Source organism: Hippocampus zosterae, chromosome 15 (assembly GCF_025434085.1).
Source record: "Hippocampus zosterae strain Florida chromosome 15, ASM2543408v3, whole genome shotgun sequence".
Classification (NCBI taxonomy): Eukaryota; Metazoa; Chordata; class Actinopteri; order Syngnathiformes; family Syngnathidae; genus Hippocampus; species Hippocampus zosterae.
Genome location: NC_067465.1, coordinates 17,570,718 through 17,591,785, shown reverse-complemented (window position 1 = coordinate 17,591,785; position 21,068 = coordinate 17,570,718). Strand labels below are relative to the sequence as shown.

Below are 21,068 nucleotides of genomic sequence, written 5' to 3'. Positions count from 1 at the left end.
CGACTTCAGAACCTTGTGAGCGCCCTGAAAGACGATCGTCTTCTCTGTGGGGACACTGGAAGTGAGTGACTCCAATACTGATTCTAAATCATCTGTCAAACTATCGGGAGGGTTGCTAACTTCATCCACATCGCACTCCCTTGGATGCGGACACATTAGTTTCCCGACAGTGGTGACTGTGAGGGCCGTGCCTGCGTGGGGCAGTTGCCTCTGGAATGATCGGGTGAGAAGCACAAAAAGCAAAGTCTCTTTTCGCGGCAGTGAACGAGCGCAGAATGGTCGGGGTTATCACAGACAGCACATGGGAGATTATTCAAACCTTCAACCATAGGGAGCCTTGGCCTACGTCTACCAGCGCCAGAAGTGGAGGAAGGATTAGCCCCCTGCAGCAAGACTCTCTCCAGCATGGAAATGACACGCTCAAGAGCCGCGGAGTCGGGCGCCCTGGCTGGGTGGGCTATCCGACCGTCATCTTTGTCCGCTGTGTCCGGCAGCATCTCAACTTTGTTCACATAAACATGCTCAGCGGGCTTCCTGCTCACCACAGCTGATGCAGAGGTCCTTGAACTCATCTCTGTCTGGTACTCATCCAGTATAGCCTGGACCTCAACTGCCGACCACTTGTCTATTGTTTTCGACCTGAATGTCATGGAAAGATCCTTGGATGGGCAATTCTTGATAAACATCCGTGTTACATCAAGAGAAGAACAGTCCAAATGTCTGCCCTGTCCTCTGAGACGGTCAGCGGCAATCTCAGCTGCATTGTTAATTCTCAACCAATAGTCATATGCGTCCTCATTATTCTCGGGGAGCGTAGAGTAAAAATCCGCTAGAGGGAGAGGCGAACATGGGACAGTCGCAAAATGTTTACGAAGAAGGCCATAGATGGCATCTGGGTTCCGAGTAACATCAACTGCACCGTTTCTTGTGCTAACTTTAACAACATCTCTAGCTCTACCCCTGAGGTTCATGAGGATTTCCTCTGCCTGATGCTCAGGAGCTACATTTGCTCTCCTCATGTAACATTCCCCTCTGCACGAACTACACAACTCTGAACAGGACTACTAAACCGCAACACGGTCGGGATCCCTCTACCTCTACCAACACACTTATTCAAAGGTGTGCTAAACGTTCCTTGCAAGGAGCTCATCTTGAGACTTCACAAAAAAAACAGTAAGAGAAAAAATGCAGTAAAGTACACCAATCGTAAAACAGCAGTTGAGATGAGAACACACTAATTGCAGAACATGAGCACACACTGTCCACCTAGTGATATGAAGAAGCAGCACAGCGTCGTGGTCCCGGTCCGAAGTGGAGAGTCAACTTGTGATCGACGGGTCACGGCACCAATGTGACGGGGGTCACCACTATGATGGTCTCAAGCTCCACGTCGCTGCCGCCTCAAGAATACCAGACACTAGGATGTGGCTTTTCTTTTTTTATTGTCTGCAACACAGTATGCCAAGATAGGTGAAGTCACGGGGCTTTTCAGTCGAGTAAATAACCTGTGACTTCCCTGGTAGCTCTACCTGAACTAAACATCATCCATAAGAAACTAAAAGCATAACAAAACGAAATATATAACATAGGTGATCGTATATTAACTATTTACAAAGAAAAGGACAAAAAAAACACATTCACTGGTATCTACATGACGCCACTGAACGCATCACACGCAGCAGAACGGCTGCACAATGCACAGTAATGGCGGCCGCGACGAACCGCGCGGGTACACGCCAGCCACATTAATAGTCAAATGAAAAACAACACGAAAAACTATGTAGAGTACAATGAAAAGGAAAGAAGCATTACCTGCAACACAGTATGCCAAGATAGGTGAAGTCACGGGGCTTTTCAGTCGAGTAAATAACTGCGCAACAAAAAAAACCCACCTGTTAACTCAATGGATAAAAACTTTCATTCGATAAAACTTAAATTAAATGACGACACAAAAAGCAATGTGGACTCGGAACAAATCCGGGAACTAATTAAATACACCGCGCCGTAGAAAAAGGGAGAACAAAGTGAAATATTGTAATTAAAGTAGAATGAATCCGGACCGTCAATGAAACCCGACTTACCCTGTGACTTCCCTGGTAGCTCTACCTGAACTACGGCGGGAGGCTGGTGCCATACCGTGCGCTGTTGCGTCACTTCCGTCATAATTTAATAACCGCAATATGTCACTCCGTTACACACACATATATATATATATATATATATATATATATATATATATATATATATATATATATATATATATATATATCCATCCATCCATCCATTTTCTGGACCGCTTAATCCTCACTAGGGTCGCGGGGGATGCTGGAGCCTATCCCAGCCGTCTTCGGGCAGTAGGCGGGGGACACCCTGAATCGGTTGCCAGCCAATCGCAGGGCACACAGAGACGAACAACCATCCACGCTCACATTCACACCTAGGGACAATGTAGAGTGTCCAATCAGCCTACCATGCATGTCTTTGGAATGTGGGAGGAAACCGGAGCACCCGGAGAAAACCCACGCAGGCCCGGGGAGAACATGCAAACTCCACACAGGGAGGCCGGAGCTGGAATCGAACCCGGTACCTCTGCACTGTGAAGCCGACGTGCTAACCACTGGACTACCGGGCCGCCATATATATATATATATATATATATATATATATATATATATATATATATATATATATATATATATATATATATATATATATATATTAAAAAAAAATATATAAAAATGTTGTCTACCCACCTTACCAGCCTTCCGCAGGAACTAGCTGATGAGCCGCCCGGAGGGCGCCGAACCAGCTAGTATATTTTTGGGGGGAACGTGGGAAGTCGGACTGTCCTAGATATACTGTGTATATCCTGAGCGAAATCATTTTCCACACTCCATTTCAGTTGGTGGCGGTAGTGAACCATTAAGTTGTTTTACCAGCCAACACAACGAATTCAGAAGAGGTAGAAGAAAAAGTGAAAACGCAACAGCTGTAGAAGAAGAAAAAGAAGAAGAAAAAGAAGAAGAAAAAGAAGAAGAAACAACAGCAGCAGTAGCACTCGAAGAAGCAGCAGCACGCGAAGAAGTCGTTGCACATCTCATGATGTGATTAAATTCCTTGTCTTCTGCGACATATTCGCGATAGGTCTGTATCTTAACATAGCTGGTTTAGAGAAGGCTCTTTTGTATTTTTTGCGAAAAAATGCGAAATTCGGAGTCGACAGCTATCCTACCGTGAAAACATAATGGATAACTGGTGTCAAGCTTAGACGTACACAATTTGAAGTTATCCATGTGTCGTTTGTCCTAGTGGGATTTTTTTTCCAGTTAGTCAATCAGCGAACGGAGACCTGTGGGGGTCAAAATCTAACATGAAATTCACAGAGCATCTTTCGGCTCACATCACCCCGGAATGGAGAAAACAGTATATTCAGTATGAGGTAAGTCTGCAATTCAAGCTAAATTAAAGCTCATTCTGTAAACGATTTTTTTGTTTACAAATAATGTAAATGTTTCATTGAAGGTTTGCTTCGTTTAATTGTTGTGTTTCCATTTGAAACGAGACGTCAATTGTCTCTGAAATGTTGTTTGTTGCTCTTTTGTTTTGTTTTCATCTGTCAGCAGAGCTCCAGCGTTAGTCACTCGTTACAGTAGTCGAAACACTTCGTCAATACATGTTGACTAATCATGTTATTTTTATTTGGTATATGGACGTGCTGTGTGATACAAACTTAACATATACGGCCTGAATCAGGCCTTTTACCACGCCAGGCCAAATTTTGATTGGATTCTTGCTGGTGCTGAGCAGGGGGTTTGTTGTAATACAGTTTTGCATTAACCCCACTCTGAACGTTTTATTGGCATTTTTAATAGGTTTGAACGACGTGGGAGAATCCAATTCGATTTTTTTCCGTCAGTGTTCTGCAATAATTTATTTCTAGTTCATTTTTTTCACATTTTTTCAGCAAACAAAAGCTACTGAATAATCTTTATTGCAGTAAACAATATCAGCTGTGTTCAACGTTTATTAAAACGCACAAGTGTCTACAAGAGTATCATCCTCCCTGAGAGACAAAGAACTGCAGAAAGATGTCTCAAGATGACATTGAGGCAAAAAAATCAAGAAGATTCATAGATTATTGGCTGTCGTATCTGTATTTTCACGACCATACGGTGCTCCGTATCAAGATGAGCAGTGTCAGTTACGGGGGCTATTTCTGTATTTAACACGTGCACAATACCCATTGTAATATTGGACGCAGACATGTAAAAACGTACGCTCACTTAAAAGAATACAGTAGCATGGATGCACTGCCAGCTAATGTGTTTAGCAAGGCAGCTGGAGCAAAACTGAGTTCGGTTGTACTTAATTGAAGTATTTGACAATGTGTTCACGTTATTTTTTGAATCAATCCTCATCAACAAATCCATAAAAGTCCTCATCTTCTGTACCCGAAATGAACATCTGGGCAAATTCTCCATCCAACACACACGGTCCCGTCGTATCATTGTCAGAGTCAGTCACGTTGCTGTGTGGCTCCTCAGAAATTATGCCGAATTTTGTGAAAGCTCGAACAACAGTACTAGCAGACATGTTACCCATAACTTTCCCAGTGTTAGTAAAATTGCCATTGCTGTCACGCCACTCGTAACTTGACTTTGAACTCCCTGTTTATACTGATGTCCAGTGGGTGAAGTTTCTTCATCAAGCTTCCCGGAATGATGCCAAGATCAGAGTTTATTAGCTGCACTCGTTTTTTCACAACAGTTCTGAGATGGCTGCGCATGGAGTCACAGATCAAAAGGGACGGTGGCACATGAAAAAAAACCCATACGGTTTCTTTCCGTACACCTCACTCAGCTACTCTCTCATTTTCTCTTCAGCCATCTAGCTCTTTTGATTGGCCTTAATGATGATTCCAGGGGGAAACTTTTCTTTTAGGCAGCATATTGACAATTTCTGTCCATTAACACGGCAACTAATCACAACGGTAAAAGCAGACTTCACATGCCCTGTTGTGCTTATTGCTACCGTGTTGGTCCCCTTATTCTCTGAAGTGTAGTTCACCGGGATGTCAAAAGTGAGTGGCACCTTGTCCAGGTTGGTGATGTGATTGGGTTGGATGAATTTTTCAGCAATCCTTTTGTTGTATGTACAAAAAGCCTTTGACCGTGTGTGGCATGAGGGGCTGTGGCAGGTGCTCCGAAACTACAACTTCAACAATAATCTCATCCAGGTCATCCAATCACTCTACACAAATTCAAGTAGTGCAGTTCTCATTAACAACACTATGGGAGAACTTTTTAAAACATCGATCGGTGTCCGCCAAGGATGTCCTCTGTCCCCTGTCCTATTCAATGTCTTTCTGGAAAACATCATGGACGAGGCCCTTGAAGAGTTCCACACCTCCATATCCATCGGAGGAAGACCCATCTGCAACCTCCGGTTCGCTGATGACATAGACCTTATGGGAAAAAGCGAAGCTGAACTCCAGGATCTTACCACCAGACTGGAAGAGGTAGCGAGGGCTTATGGCATGGAGATAAGTGCAGAGAAAAGCAAGATACTGGTCAATAGCCACAGTAAAACAACACTAACAAGCATCACATTGAACAGGCAAACCCTGGAAGTGGTTAAGGACTTCAAATACCTTGGGTCCTTTGTGAGTGAGGATGGCAGCTCCACAAAGGAGATTAAAGCAAGAATAGGCATCGCAACATCAGCCATGACAAGACTGGCCAGAATTTGGAGGAGCAATACCATCAGCTTCACGGTGAAGGTCAGGCTGTACAAGTCCCTGGTACTCTCCACCTTACTATACGGCTGTGAGAGTTGGACACTCACAGCAGACACGGAACGCAGGATTCAGTCCTTTGAGAACAAGAGCTACAGAAGGATGCTCCATATATCTTACAGAGAACACCGGACAAATGACTATGTCAGACAGCTAGTCACCACCCTCGCTGGAGAACAGGACCCCGTACTGTCAATGGTAAAACGTCGCAAAATGGCCTGGTATGGCCACGTTACAAGGCATACCTCGCTATCCAAAACCATCCTACAGGGGACAGTGGAAGGGAAACGGAGATGAGGCAGACAGAGAAAGTGCTGGATGGACAACATTAAGGAATGGACTAACTGCAGCTTCCAGACCCTGCTACGAACAGCTAAGGACCGAGAGTGCTGGAGATCCCTGACTGCCCAGACCTCCACCATGGCACCCCGACGGCCTCTTAGGCCATGGGATGAATAAGAATAAGAATAAGATTTGTTGTATTTCAAGATGCAACGTATGCTTGTCGTTCATCAATTGCCGTTGCCCAAGCGGCTAATCTAGGTATGTAGGGGTCGGTTGAGAGAACAGTCGATAGTGGAAGCCAAGTGAGGCCGGCAAAGCGGCAGAATAAAGGACTCATATCTTCAAGAAAGCGTCTTTATTTAATGCAACGCAGAACATTACACTTTTTACTGCGGTCGCGCGTAAGTTGCCCAGCTTTTCCTTGTAATCGGCCAGATGTTGCTGCGCCACGGTCGTCCTTGCCCGGATGGATAGATGGCGCCGTTTCATAAAACGAAAGCACCAAGCACCATGTATTAGTTGATCTTGAAATTTCTCATGGCTACTCGATTCCCATGGTCTTCCACGTAACTGATAGTTTGCAGTTTATACTGACATTCGTAAGCGTGTCTCTTCGCCTGTGCCATTTTTGCCAAATTGATGTTGTTTCGCACTTTATACATCTACTGGGGGCATGCCTTTAGCATCCTCTTTCACGAACAAACTTCCCACTTTAATTTCCGCTTGTTGTCCTCGGTTGCATCCCCCTTTTCCCTATACAAGCAGCGTGTTGGCAGAACAACAGTCAGTCATGCGCTGTGCTCATTGAAGTCATACTACAGCACTAACAGATTTTGGAATTCGGTGCATACACAAGGCGCTGTTACATTAGGCGCTACGTCCATTCTGGAGAAAAGTTTAAAGTGCGCCTTATGGTCATGAAAATATGCTATCTACCTTCTGAAATAGATGGCCTGCTGTATGTACTGTAAGCCTTGTGTGGAGAACAGACAAATAAGTGACCTCAACCCACAGTCACAAAGGCCTGGGTGATAAATCATGATTAATATGTATGCCGATCGAGACATGATCAATATCAATACAAAAGGCATTTGATCAATTATTTGCTTTAAAAAATCATGAATAAATCCCTGCATTCTGCGTGCTGTTGTCGAGGCTACAGTATGCCGAGACATTTGTGCCACAATTCTAGGCGCGTAAAAATAAAACTTTAAGCATAGAAGCGTGTTGTAAGTGCAGCCAAGTAGTGGAATGGTTGTATGATGAGAAGTGAAGGGACGATTGATGCCAAAATATCATTATTTCATCCAGAGCGTTCAATTTCAAGTTTCGATTCTCAAGCTAAAGTACTGACATTTACTATATTTTATTTTATCGCTACGTGTATATTTTTCCCCAGACAAACAACAGTACCGTCTCTTGTTCTATTTCTCTCTAGCACTTTGTACGTGGTTGCTATCAACATCAATACAATACCATCTCAGAATCATATTCAATTGCTGATTTAAGGCGCTAAGAACCTGCACGTTAATAACGCTGTCATTTTATGATACAGCACAAGTCTCCGAAGTTGTCAGAGTGTAAACATCGTCGTTGGATGTACACAAGACATGAGGTGCATTCCAGTGCAGTTGGACATTTCCATCGCAGGCAGGAAAAACTGTATTTTTTATAAGGATGATATCTATATTATATTAACAAATTCCCTGTTACGTACTGCCAAATTTACCTGGCAGCAGTCGAATAAGGGTATTTTTTTTCCACTTCAAGCACCGTTTATCATAGAATGCTATACATTTTATTGGTGAAAAGCAACGTCCATACCTTATTGAATAGCAACAACAAAAAAGTAACAACAGTCAAGGAACAACTGCATTCCTGATATTTACCACACTGAGGAATTACACCAGCGAAGTACGAGTCTGGCTGGATGGATATTTTGATATAGTGATGACAACTCAGCTTTCATGTCAGGCCTTGATAACATTTGTCATGTTTGGACATGCTGCGTTCACAACGGCAGCGCACAATGTTTTGTTCACAGCCTTATGTATTAAAAAAAAGATCACTTCCGATATCAATATTGTATCGTAATTGCGATATTTGGCCAAGTATTGATTTGGATTGGATCAAACCTTACTTCTCGGTGTCGCTCATCCCTACTGCAGAGTTCCCCCCGCAAAGAAATTGCTTGAAACAACAAAGAAAAGTGTGTGTGCATATGTCATGAATGAAAGCGTGGCTTAGCTTTGTTCAAATAAATGACCAGTTGCCTCAGTGCAAGTCTTACAGGGTGCGTGTTACTCGTTCACCACACTGCCAATCATGATTTGACTGACGTGATAAATGTTTCTGTATTCACCACTCCTTGGTGGAAGGTCCTAGGGTTGGATGAGCTTTGGATGTTCTTGGCTAAACCTCGGTGGAACGAAAAAAAAAGATGTCTTTGACAAGACAGCGATTGTAGAAAAATATATATTTGGACAGAAAAATAAAAAATAAAAAATAAAAAATAAAAAATAAAAAAACCCACAGATTTCTGGAGAGCGTGTCCGTCCGACCTCGAGTGTCGTGTCGTCTCAACTAAGTAACTTACCTGTTGTCATGCCTAGGGTATCTTGGCTGTTGTCGAAGATCAAAGCCCTTTGATGTGTAACATCCGTTGCGTCAGCACTGATTGGTTGAAGCCTAAGCACGCGCACGTGCGTAAAGCAGAGAGCAGCAGACTATCGACTGCTGAGAACCCAGGGATGAGGATGGGGGCGGTGCTGGTGGTGGTGTTCACAGCTGCCATTTTCTTCAGGCCCTGCCTGGCTGCACGGAGGTCCATCCATCTTCTACCGCTTATCCGGGGCCGTGTCGCTAGGGCCAACAGCTTTAGCAGGGAAGCCCAGACTTCCCTCTCCCTAGCTACTTCTTCCAGCTCTCTCCGGGGGATCCCGAGGCATTCCCAGGCCAGCTGGGTGACATAGTCTCTCCAGCGTGTCCTGGGTCTTCCTCGGGGTCTCCACCCTGTGGGACATGCCCGGAACACCTCACCAGGGAGGCGCTCAGTAGGCATCCGAATCAGATGCCCAAGCCACCTCACCTGGCTCCTCTCGATGTGGAGGAGAAGCGGCTCGACGCTGAGCCCCACCCGGATGACAGAGCTTCTCACCTTATCTCTAAGGGAGAGCCTGGACACCCTGCGGAGAAAACACATTTCGGCCGCTTGTAACCGGGATCTCGTTCTTTCGGTCACGACCCATAGCTTGTGACCATGGAAGAGGGTTGGAACGTAGATCGACCGGTAAATTGAGAGCTTTGCCCTTTGGCTCAGCTCCTTCTTCACCACGACAGACCGATACAATGCCCGCATCACAGCAGGCGCTGCACCGATCCGCCTGTCGATCTCTCGCTCTCTCCTACCCTCACTCGTGAACAAGACCCCAAGATACTTAAACTCCTCCACTTGGGGCAAGATCTCCCCCCCGACCCGGAGGGGGCACTCCACACTTTTCCGACTGAGGACCATGGTTTCAGATTTGGAGGTGCTGATTTTCATCCCAACCGCTTCACACTCGGCTGCGAAACGCTCCAGTGAGAGTTGGAGAGCCCTGTTCGAAGGAGCCAACAGCACCACATCATCTGCAAAAAGCAGGGATGCAATACTGAGGCCACCAAAATTGGACCCCCTCAACGCTTCGGCTGCGCCTAGAAATTCTGTCCATGAAGGTTATGAACAGAATCAGCGACAAAGGGCAGCCTTGGCGGAGTCCTACCCTCACTGGAAACGATTCCGACTTACTGCCGGCAATGCGAACCAAACTCTGACATCGGTGGTATAGTGGCCGAACCACTCAAACTGGGAGCACTTGAAAACTGTGCTCACCAAATCCGCGGAAGAGGTCCTCGGTGTCCACAAGAGGAGAAATCCCGATTGGTTTGCCGAAAACCTGGAAGAAATTTAGCCACTGATTTCAAGAAAGAGAGAGGCTCGCATTACATGGCAGATCTACGTTTCCTCCAAGAGACTTGAAGAATCCTACCGGTTGGCCATGAGTGAAGCACAGAGAGAGATCCGGAGGATCCAAAATCAATGGTGGGTCAACGTTGCCCACCAAATGCAGAGTTTTGCTGACCGTCACGACACCAGATCCTTCTTCGAAGCAACGAGGAAGATCATCGGTCCGGCTCACAGTGCTCCAATGGCTGTGAAGGCAAAGGACGGCACAATCCTGCAGGAAAAGGAGGCTACCCACCAGCGATGGAAGGAGCATTTCATGGAGCTCCTGAACCGTCCGACATTCGCAATAGACGGCTTCCTCGATTCTGTCCCCCAGCTCCCGTGCAATACTGGATGACGGAGCTGCCCACTCTCCAGGAGATCTCCGGAGCCCTGAGGAGGATGAAGAACAAAGCTGCTGGAGTCGACGACATCCCCGTAGAACTTTTACAAGCTGGGGGTGCACATCTCCTCACCCGACTCCACACCTTCATCCTTCAATGCTTGGCCGAGGAGAAGGTGCCTGGGGAACTGAAGGACTCCGTCATCGTCACAATATTCAAGAAGGGCGACAAACTCGACTGTGGAAACCATTGTGGAATTTCCCTGCTGTCAACTGCTGGAAAACTCATCTGTCATATACTGGCCGACCGACTCCCCTGTCTCGCTGAGCGGGTTCTTCCGAACTCCCAGGCGGGCTTCCGTCCAGGAAGGGGAACCGCTGACATGGTGTTCTGCGCCAGACAGCTCCTGGAGAAGTGCCAGGAGCAGCGGAGGGAGTTCCACGCCGTATTTTATGATCTGGCCAAAGCGTTTGATTCTGTGCCCCGAGGGGCAGCACTCTGGAAAGTGCTGGAACGTCAAGGCTGCCCCCCCAAATTCCTTTCCCTCATCCGGATGTTTCACGACGGCATTAAGGGTTGCGTCCTGACTCAGGGCGAAATGACTCCCCCATTCCCGGTTCGGACCGCAGTCAAACAGGGCCGCACGGTAGCGCCGACGTTGTTCTGCCTCTACATCGCCGCGCTCATCCACCACGTCATCCCTGTCCAGGAGCACGGAATCACTCTACGCTATCAAACTGGAGGGTCGCTCTTCAACCTCAGCCGTTTGAGGAGCAGGCGGGGGGCCATGGTCACGATCGTCAGCGAACTCCAGTATGCTGATAACAACGCTGCAGTCTCCAACTCTTCCAGGGGCCTCCAGCTCATCGCGGACGGCTTCGCCGCGGCTTACAGGACCTTTGCCTCTCCGTCAACACCAAAAAGACAAAGACCCTCCACCTGAACCATCATCCACCGCAAATCACCATCAACAACGAACCCTTCGAGCAGGTCTCGGCGTTCCCTTACCTAGGCAGCATTATCCAGGAGGACGCCGGCCTCACGGAGGACCTCACTTACCGTATCCAGGCATACCACACAGCCTTTGGAGGCCTCGGTCGTCGGGTCTTCTGGAATCACGCCATTTCCACCAACACGAAGATCATGGTGTACAAGTCTGTCGTCCTCCCGACCCTTCTCTATGGCGCCGAATGTGGGACCTTCTATCGGACCAGCATCAAGAGGCTCGAGAAGGTTCCACCAAGGACAACTCCGATCTCTCCTCAACGTTTCCTGGGAGGAGAGGGTGATCCTCACCCGGGCTGGCCTCACAAGCATCGAGGCCATAATCACCCTGGTCCAACTGCGGTGGGCCGGCCACGTGCAGAGGATGAGCGACGACCGTCTCCCGAAGCAGCTCCTCTACGCGGAGTTGCTGGAGGGCACCCGTCCCTGCGGTGGCCTGAAAAGACTATTTAAAGACCATCTAAAGGGTCATCTTAAGCATCTTCAGTGGTGCCGGATTCCCCCGGCAGAGTGGGCTGACCTCGCCGCAGATTGGGCGGCCTGGCGTGGGGCTGTGCGGGGCGGGGTCTGGGTCCTCGAGACTCGACGCGTTGCTGCGGAGGAGGATCGGCGAGCGCGGATGTTTTGAAACACTTCTGATACTCAATTTGAATGAATATCAAGTTTTATAAAGGATCGTCGGAGATGGGCACTCAGAAATAACGACAAGACACTTCTGGCTACCAACAATAGGCACTTTATTGGTCCCACACAGAAATGATAACACAGTTCAAACAAGTTGTATGAAGCTAAAGAACTCTTACCGTGTGCCAGTAGGGTGGAGAGCCAACACCCTCAGCAGAGTGAGCTTCAATACGAGCTAGGCGTTTGTACGGAAAACCCATAGCGGACTCTGCTGAGGAGCATCGCTCACCTCCTTTTATCCTCTAAAGTGTGTGCATCGGGAGAGGTGAGTGGCCATTCTCATCCCTCCCTACGCCACACTGTTTGTTGTGTAATCAAGTGGCATTGATCTCAATCAAGTTTTGACAATTCAAACAAAGCAGACTATGAAGTCGTCAAAGCAGGCTCCAGAATCCATCTCTGGAATTGCTTAGGCAAGAAAGTCACCAAGTCATGTAATCATCTCAAAGCAGTTTTTTCACTGAGAAGCAATACATTGATTAAAGAAAACATCACAAAATATCTTAATATACCAGCGGAGGAAGGACAGGTTCCGGCCCCCCACCCACTTCTGTCAATCCTGCGGTCGGGGCTTCCGGGGAAGACTGGGCCTCCACAGTCATCGGAGACACAAGCACCAGGAGCCGAAGCCTTGTCCTGCCCTGAATAGACCTTACCAGGGAGGCTGAGGAGTGTGATCCCTCTGTAGTTGGAAAACATCCTCCGGTCCCCCTTTTTAATTTTAATGGAGGTTACCGCCATTAAGTTTCTCCTCCACCTTGCGCTTGTATTGCAGCTTGGCGATCTTGATATGTATGGTATGGACAGAGAGAGAGTGACCTCCTACAACAGGAGTGTGTAAACCTTTTGGCTCAGGGGCCACATTGACTTTTAAAATTTGATAGACGGGCCGGGTCAGCACAAGATAGATTTATTAACATATCAGAATATTCATTCATTCATTCAGCTTCCGAGCCGCTTGATCCTCACTAGGGTCGCGGGGGTGCTGGAGCCTATCCCAGCTGTCTTCGGGCAGTAGGCAGGATATATTAAACATAAACAGAACAAAATCATTAAAGTATTAATATACTTTCTAATGGGAGCAGTCTGGTTGGAATCGTGTTGTCGCAATTCTCAGAACAGATCTGAGGTGTTCATCACTCATTCGGGATCTGTGGGGTGCTTTGTTGATGTTCATCACACTAAAAGTCTGTTCACACACATATGTTGAGCCAAACAACACCAGCATTCTCCGTGCCATAGTCTGGATGTTTGGAAATTTGGCTAAAGCCAAATTAACGAAGCATAAAACTCATCCAGTTTCAGGAAGTGGAACTTGTCCTTTAACATCATGTCACATTGGAGATCTATCAGTTCCAACTGCAACTCCTGTGACACTGTTTTGTGAGAAGGGACATGACACCAGCTGAAGTGCCCTGTCAATTTTTCCAAAATCACAAAAGCGACGGCAGAATTCCTCATGCAGGTCATCCAGTGATTTTCTGTATTTTTTCACATGTTGTGGGGCCTCCTTTAACGTAGCCAGTGTGGGGAAATGAGCAAATGACTTGGCTAACATTTGCTTCGAAAATAAAATCAACTTGCTTTTGAAGGCTTTGACGTTTGCTTGCATTTCATTCACAAACTGGTTTTCCCTTGGAGCTTCGTATTCAGTTCATTCGTATGTGTCAGTATGTCCACAGTAAAGGCAAAATCACAAAGCCAATTTGTGTCATTCAGCTCAGGAAACTTGTCACTGTTATCAAATTGCTCTAAAAATAACCATGTGTGTCTGGTTTTATTGGACTTAACTGCAGCATTTGATACAGTGTATCACAGTATTCTGCTGACTCGTTTGCAGCACTTGGTGGGCATTGGCGGCAGTGCTCTTGAGTGGTTTAGGTCCTATCTAGCTGACAGGACCTTTTATGTCAGCCGTGGCTGCTCTGAGTCACGCACTGCTCCCCTGTCATGTGGTGTTCCACAGGGCTCAATTCTGGGGCCTCTGCTGTTCTCGCTGTATCTGCTCCCATTGGGTTCCATCTTAAGGAAACATGGTATTCCCTTCCATTGCTATGCAGATGACTGCCAGATCTATGTCCCACTGAGCAAGAAAGACGCCTTCTCATTAAGGCCACTCCTATCCTGTCTGGAAGAAATCAAAACCTGGATGGCACAAAATTTATTTGAAATTCACCGAAAAGAAGACAGAGGTGATATTGTTTGGTCCCAGTGGCCCTTGTACATTCCATCCTGTAGACTTGGGCCCCCTGTCTCCTTATCTGAAATCATCGGTCTTAAACTGGACAGTGATTTCAAACTCGATCGGCAAATTGGTGCCTTGTTAAATCAAGCTTCTTTCACCTTAGACAGCTGGCCAAAATAAAACCTCTCCTCTCACATGAACACTTTGAGACAGTAATTCATGCCTTTGTCACATCCCGGCTGGATTACTGCAATGCCCTGTACTTTGGAGTCAGCCAGTCCTCCATTAAGCGCCTTTAGATGGTCCAGGATGCCGCTGCTCGCCTCTTGACTGGTACTCGTAAGAGGGAGCATATAACTCCTACTGTGGCATCCCTTCACTGGCTCCCCATTCATATTAGTTATTTTCAAGATCCTCCTCTTTGTTTTCAAATCTCTGAATAATCTCGCGCCACCTTACCTCTCTGAGCTCATCCGCCCCTACACACCTGCCCGGCGCCTCAGGTCTGTGGACCAGTCTTTGTTAGAAGTACCAAGAACTAAATTGAGGCTCAGAGGGGATCCTTTTCTGTTGCTGGTCCCTCTCTCTGGAATGACCTCCCACTGAACATTCGGCAAGCCTCCTCGCTGCCCATCTTTAAAGCCCTCCTCAAAACTCACTTGTATTCTTTGGCGTTCGACTCGGCATGACTTAGATTTGTTCTTGATTTTACTGCTTTCTACCCGTCTTTATTACCGATTTGTTTTACTGTTTATTGTGTATGTTAAATCGCTCCATGTACAGCACTTTGTATGCAGCGATGGCTGTTTGAAAGTGATCTATAAATACTGTTGACTTGACTAAAAATGAAATGATCTCCCATTTGAGCTTGCACACACGTTGACATATTTTCCCCAACTTAACCAGTGGATATTAGAATGGCACAATAAATCCGTGCGATCAGCGAGCTTCTTCAAGGAATTGAATAAATTGACGAAGGTGAAGTCCCCTCGCTCGAATAAAATTGACAAGTTTCACGACTGGCTTCACTACGTGGTCAAGCTGCAGCACGGATTTACACAGTGCTTCTTGGTGAATTATGCAGTGTAGTAAAATTACCTCCTGCTCAGGGTTGTCCTCTTTCACCCTGTCCTGAACTCTCTTCAGCATCCCGATATTTTTTCCTGTCAGATTCGGTGATCCGTCTGTGGTAACGTTGGTGAGCGTTCTCCAAGGTAATTTGTGCCTCTGTATGACCGCTGACACGCTGTTAAATAAATCCTCTCCTCGTGTTTTTCCTTTCAGGGATTCCATATCCAAAAACTCCCCCGTAATCTCGAGATTCTCATTAATCCCTGATAAAAATTAAGATTTTAGCAGTGTCCTTAACATCGTTGCTTTTGTCCAGTGCGAAAGAATATAATGAAAATCTCTCCGCTTTTTTGTTTAGCTTGCTCCTTAATTGTTTGTCAATTACTTCAATCTGGCGAGTCACTGACCTGCGTGATAAACTATTTTTTTCAAATTTGTACTTGCTCTCAGGACATAACATACTTGCTGTCTCTAACATGCACTCTTTAAGAAACTCCCCTTCGGAGAAAGGCTTGCTGGCTCTTGCTCGTTTGAATGCCAGTAAAAAAATTGTCATTGTGCTTGCTTCTTGGATGGAAGTTGATCGAGTAAAGGTGTTTTGTTGAGCCTGCAAACTTGCTAGCAACCTGTCAGCGGTGGCTGTACGTTCTTGTGTTGAAAGGTTGCTGGCGTAATTAGCATGTTTAGTGGAAAAGTGACGGCTGATGTTGTATTCTTTTAAAACCGCAACAGTTTCTTGGCATATGACATATACAGCCTTGGATCGGACTTCGGTAAAAAAGTATTTAGGCCTTCCTTCGAATACACTGTCGACTTTTCTTTGACATTGCTGCAGATGGCTTGCGATCTAACCAGTAGAAGTTGAGCGATTACTGAATTGGAAATGGCTCGCTCTCTAGAGTGCTCTCTCTCTCTCTCTCTCTCTCTCTCTCTCTCTCTCTCTCTCTCTCTCTCTCTCATTCTTTCGGGGTACAGGCACTGCAAAATAAAGTCACACGCCACGCCAGTCTTTGCAAGTAAAAATGAAATAAATTGCGGGAATTTCCATCAAACCTTGTACTGTAATTCTGAACCAATCTTCTGCGGGCCGGATTAAAAAGCCCAACGGGCTGGATATGTCCCGCGGGCCGTAGTTTGCCAATCGCTGTCCTACAAGTACCTAGGTGTTCAGTCCAATAAACTGGACTGGTCTACTAACATGGACGCCCTGATTAGGAAAGGACGGAGCCTATTCAGGAAATAGGTCTTTTGGGGTTCAGGGGTTACTCCTTAAGACATTCTTTAACTCGGTGGTGGCTTCGGCCATCCATTATGGCATTGTCTGCTGGTCACGCAGCATCTCGGCCCAGGACAGAAAGAGACTGGAGCGACTGGTAAGGAGGGCCACTTCTGTCTTAGGCGGCTCCCTGGACACTCTGGAGGAGGTGGGCACCAGGAGGATGCTAGCTAAGCTAAAAGCTATGATGGACAGTCCCTCTCACCCCCTCCAGCCCGCCCTGACAGCACTAGGTAGTTCCTTCAGCCAGACTGTTACACCCGCGTTGCAAGAAGGAGAGAGACCGCCGCTCGTTCCTACCCACTGCTGTCAGGCTGCTGAATAAAAAATAACATTTTGTGGAAAACAATCAGAATTAGCACAGCCACCTTATCTATATCTATATTTATATTGCACTTAATTCAACGGTGTACATCAAAACGGTAACATTCATTTTGTGAATGCGAAGAATTTGTTTTTTTCTTTCTACCCAATCTTGCTGCTGTAGACTGTAAATTTCCTTGATCTCCTTTTTCTCCACCTCGGTGCCCGAGAAGAAGATGCGCTTCTTCCTGTTGATGATCTCCTTCAGATCCTTGGTGATCCAGGGTTTGTTGTTGGGGAAGATGGTGACAGTCTTGGAGGGGATGATGGTTTCCTCACAGAAACGGATGTATGAGGAGACTATATCCACCTGGACATTGATGTCGCCGGAGGGGGAGAGAAGGTTGTACAAATCCGTAGACTCTAGGCACCCCTGGAGGGTAGTGATGCTCTCCTGCGTCCACTGTTTGATGGTTTTGGTTACCTTCTCTACTCTCCTTATGGCCGGTCTGTAGGCAGGGTGGAGCACGATGGTGTGGTGGTCCGCAGAGCCGAGGGGGCAGGGGGGATAACGGGCTTGTATGCATCAGGGCTGTAGCATTTGTCCAGCATCTTCCCCTGTCGGGTGGTGCATGTGATATACTGGTTGAAGCCTTTTAGGGATTTCTCTGGTTTGCAGTGGTTGAAATCTCCCATGATAAATTTGAGAGAGTCGGGGAAAGGTGCTCCAGTCTGTTGAGCGTGCATCTTATGTGTTCGGTCGCCGTGATGGGCTTGGCTCTGGGGTGGATGTAAACGATGATGAAGAAGAGTTGGGGAAATTCTCTGCGCAGGTACAAAGGACGGCAGGACACAGCGAGGAGCTCTATGTCTGGGGTGCACAGTTTCTCCCTCACGTGGACAATGGAGTACCGGCGAGTGTTGAAATAGAGGCACACGCCCCTGCCATGTTGTTTACCTGTAGCGTCTCCGTCACGGTCCAGCCTGATGGGAGACCCGAATCCATCGATGTGCATGGCTCTGTCGGTGTCATCCTTGCTGAGCCAGGTCTCAGTGAACGCTAGGATGCAAGCGCGCCTGTATTGGTCGCAGCTTTTTACCTTAAGCTGGAGCTCGTCAGTCTTATTCCGTAGTGAGCGGACATTAGCTAGAATGATTGCTGGTAGTGCCCGCTGTTTCCAGCCCTCGCGCTGCAGCCTTGCCCGGAGTTATCCCTTCTTTTTTTTTTCTCCGTCTGTTTCTTTTCCTCTGGCTCTTAATGGCCGCCGAGTTGAGGTGCGCACCGTAGACGCACATCGCGTCGGGGAGCCTGACTATGAGCGGGGGGACTGGCAGCGGGACGTCTCTGAGAAGCAGCAGCTGTTCCCTCGTGTAGCTGTTGTGGTGAGCCAATATTAATGTGGAGGTGCAGTTTTGTTGTCGTTAGCACTGGCTTGGAGCACTCGCCATTAGCACCAGGCGACCTGAAGGCGCAAGCTGTAGCACTCGCTAGCCGTTAGCACCAGGGCTAACGAACGAATGAATGAAGAAAGATAATCGAAGGGGGAAAGTGCAGAATTAATAGCTCGAACAGTCACGCTGAGGTAACACGGGCCTGTGGAGCTAGGAAAAAGCGGGGAGTGTAGGTGAGGAATGTGGAAGAAAGGCAAGAAAAAAACTCTCCGGACGTAGACCGGTCGACTACAGCGACCTGGAACCGGTGTGCTTACTGTGTCTAAAAATGTTGGTAGTGGGCAGCATAAAGCCAAATAAATTAAGGCGTCACTTAAAAACTAGAGCTGTCAAACAATTAAAATATGTAATCTAATTAAAAACGCAACTGTCATAATGAACTCAAATGAACTGAAAATTAATCGTGATTACTGACGCATTTTTTATCGTTTCTGAATTTCCTTTAATATTTTTTTGTCCTATTTTTTCCCCATTTTACTGCTCTAATCAACATGGAATCATGAATCAGTTTTCCATGTGCAAAATGCAGATATTTACTGAAATAACAATTTAGATTTTCAATTTTACATGAACGTTTTTCACTTGGAGCAGTTATTCACTCATAATATCTCACACGATATTACTGTACATCAACAACGGTGAAAAAAAATTTTGTCACACAACAACAGCTTTAACAGCTCTTTTTATGGAATCAAAACGGAGCAATATAAATTTATAAAGTGCACATCTAAGGTAAACTAGGACTAAGCCTATAGTGGATTTAAGCCATGGTTGCATACTTTGTTTTTCTCAAGTTTGCTTTGAACACAGCAGTCCGGCTATGTTGATTGTGTTTGTCCTTGCGTGGAAGTCTCTGTATGGTTTTGTGTGGACATAATTTCGGATGACTACACTTGGTTCGATGACAACACTGGAGACGTTTTATTTTCAGTGTGGTCGCTAGGTCACTGCCACTGCACCACTGAACTCTCGACGTGCCTCAGCGCACCGTCGCTGTCAGACGAACGCAGAGAAGCTCCACCCCCATTATTTACTGTATATGGACACTTAACATGGTAACCTTCCACACAAAATAGTTCCAAACAAGTAACAATTGTGTCAGTGGCATACATCGAACTCAACAGAATGCCTTCTCTTTATTCATCAGAGGCTCATCAACCTCGTCTCTTATTTCTCTCCCGAAACATTGTCTTCTCTCTCTTGGTGTGTACTTTAGCCTTCTCCGCTGCGTACAATTTCTGTTCATAGCTTGTAATGGAGGCTCTCGCTGGCAATCCGTAGTGGAGTCGTTCGATGCAATGCAAATGATTTCAGCTTGAGTCTGGCTGTGGACAATGTTGACAGGCTTGCATGCAGTAGCCATACATTTAGCTCTGGCTTCAGCAAATGTGTTCTTCGTTGTGTTATCCATTTTCTTCACTTTGAAATGATCCATAGCTGTCAGTCTTAGACAAGGGGGCGGAGTACTCACATCAGCTGTGTGCATGGCCATTAAGTGGTAATTCGGACTCAACGTGCTATTATGATAGCTCAGTTTACTGCAAAACATCCAGGCAACTTTAGTCTTGTCAGTGGAACTATCTGGCAACTTTTTAAAAGTAAACTTTCCATTCATAAACTCTCTAAGTATCCGTTTTCGGTGTCTTGCGCTGCTGTGGCTGGCAAAACAGACATGGGCGTGAACCTGTGCAGCGTGCTTGCTGTTTTGTTTCTGGTTTATTTATAGAGCAACGAAACATCCGCTGTCACGTATGCCACTTTAATCTCGCGAGAAAAAAAATAAATCCCATTAAAATGTACAGTGTACATCCCCCCGTCGACTAATAGTGATGCAGCGTGTGATGCCCTGATGACTGTCGTGAGCAGGCTTCAAACACAGTCCCCCAACGCCCTGCTGATCATCTCTGGGGACTTCAACCATGTCTCTCTGTCGTCCTCCCTTTCAACCTTCAAGCAGTATGTAACCTGTGCCACTAGAGACAATAATATTTTGGACTTGTTTTATGCCAATACCAAGGAGGCATATAAACCCCTCTCCCTCCCCCCTCTTGGAAGAGCAGACCACAACTTGGTATTTCTCGAGCCTGTGTACAAACCCCTGGTGCACAGGCAGCCAACTGTGACAAGAATGGTCAAGAAATGGTCATCGGAAGCTGAAGATGCTCTGCGGGACTGCTTCGCGACAACCAGGAGGGAACTCTTCAGCGAGGTTCATGGGGAGGACATTGATGCACTCACTGACACCATCACGGACTATATAAACTTCTGTGAGGAGAACACCGTACCCACCAGAACTCTGCGGTGTTTTTCCAACAACAGAACATGGATTAATCCTGACATAAAGACCCTGCTGAAGGAGAAGAAGAGAGCTTTTCGGTCGAGAAACGGAGAGGAGCTGAAGGCCGTGCAGATTCGGCTGAGAAGAAAGATCAGGGAGGGGAAGAAGATATACAGGATGAAATTGGAGGACCAGTTACAGGCCAGCAATATCACTGGTGTCTGGAGGGGCCTGAAAACCATCTCAGGCCATGACAGCCCAAAGACAGTGAACGAGAAGGACAAGGACTGGGCAGATGGACTGAACCATTTTTTCAACCGTTTCGACCAGTCGTCTGTCCCTTCCCCCAACCACAAACTGCAACCTCTCTCACTGAGGACTTCTTCTCCTCCCCCTCCTCTTTCGA

The 21,068-nt window shown here is 46.6% G+C and overlaps 1 protein-coding gene across 1 annotated transcript in view; it reads left to right on the top strand.

Moving 5' to 3' along the window:
• Positions 1–2,834: 2,834 nt before the first annotated feature.
• LOC127616689 (xenotropic and polytropic retrovirus receptor 1 homolog) overlaps positions 2,835–21,068 on the top strand; it is a 106,218-nt gene continuing 87,984 nt past the window's right edge. The window contains exon 1 of the mRNA XM_052088462.1: positions 2,835–3,439. Coding sequence (XP_051944422.1) covers positions 3,371–3,439 — 69 coding nt within the window. The 5' untranslated portion in view covers positions 2,835–3,370. The remainder of the gene's footprint in view (positions 3,440–21,068) is intronic.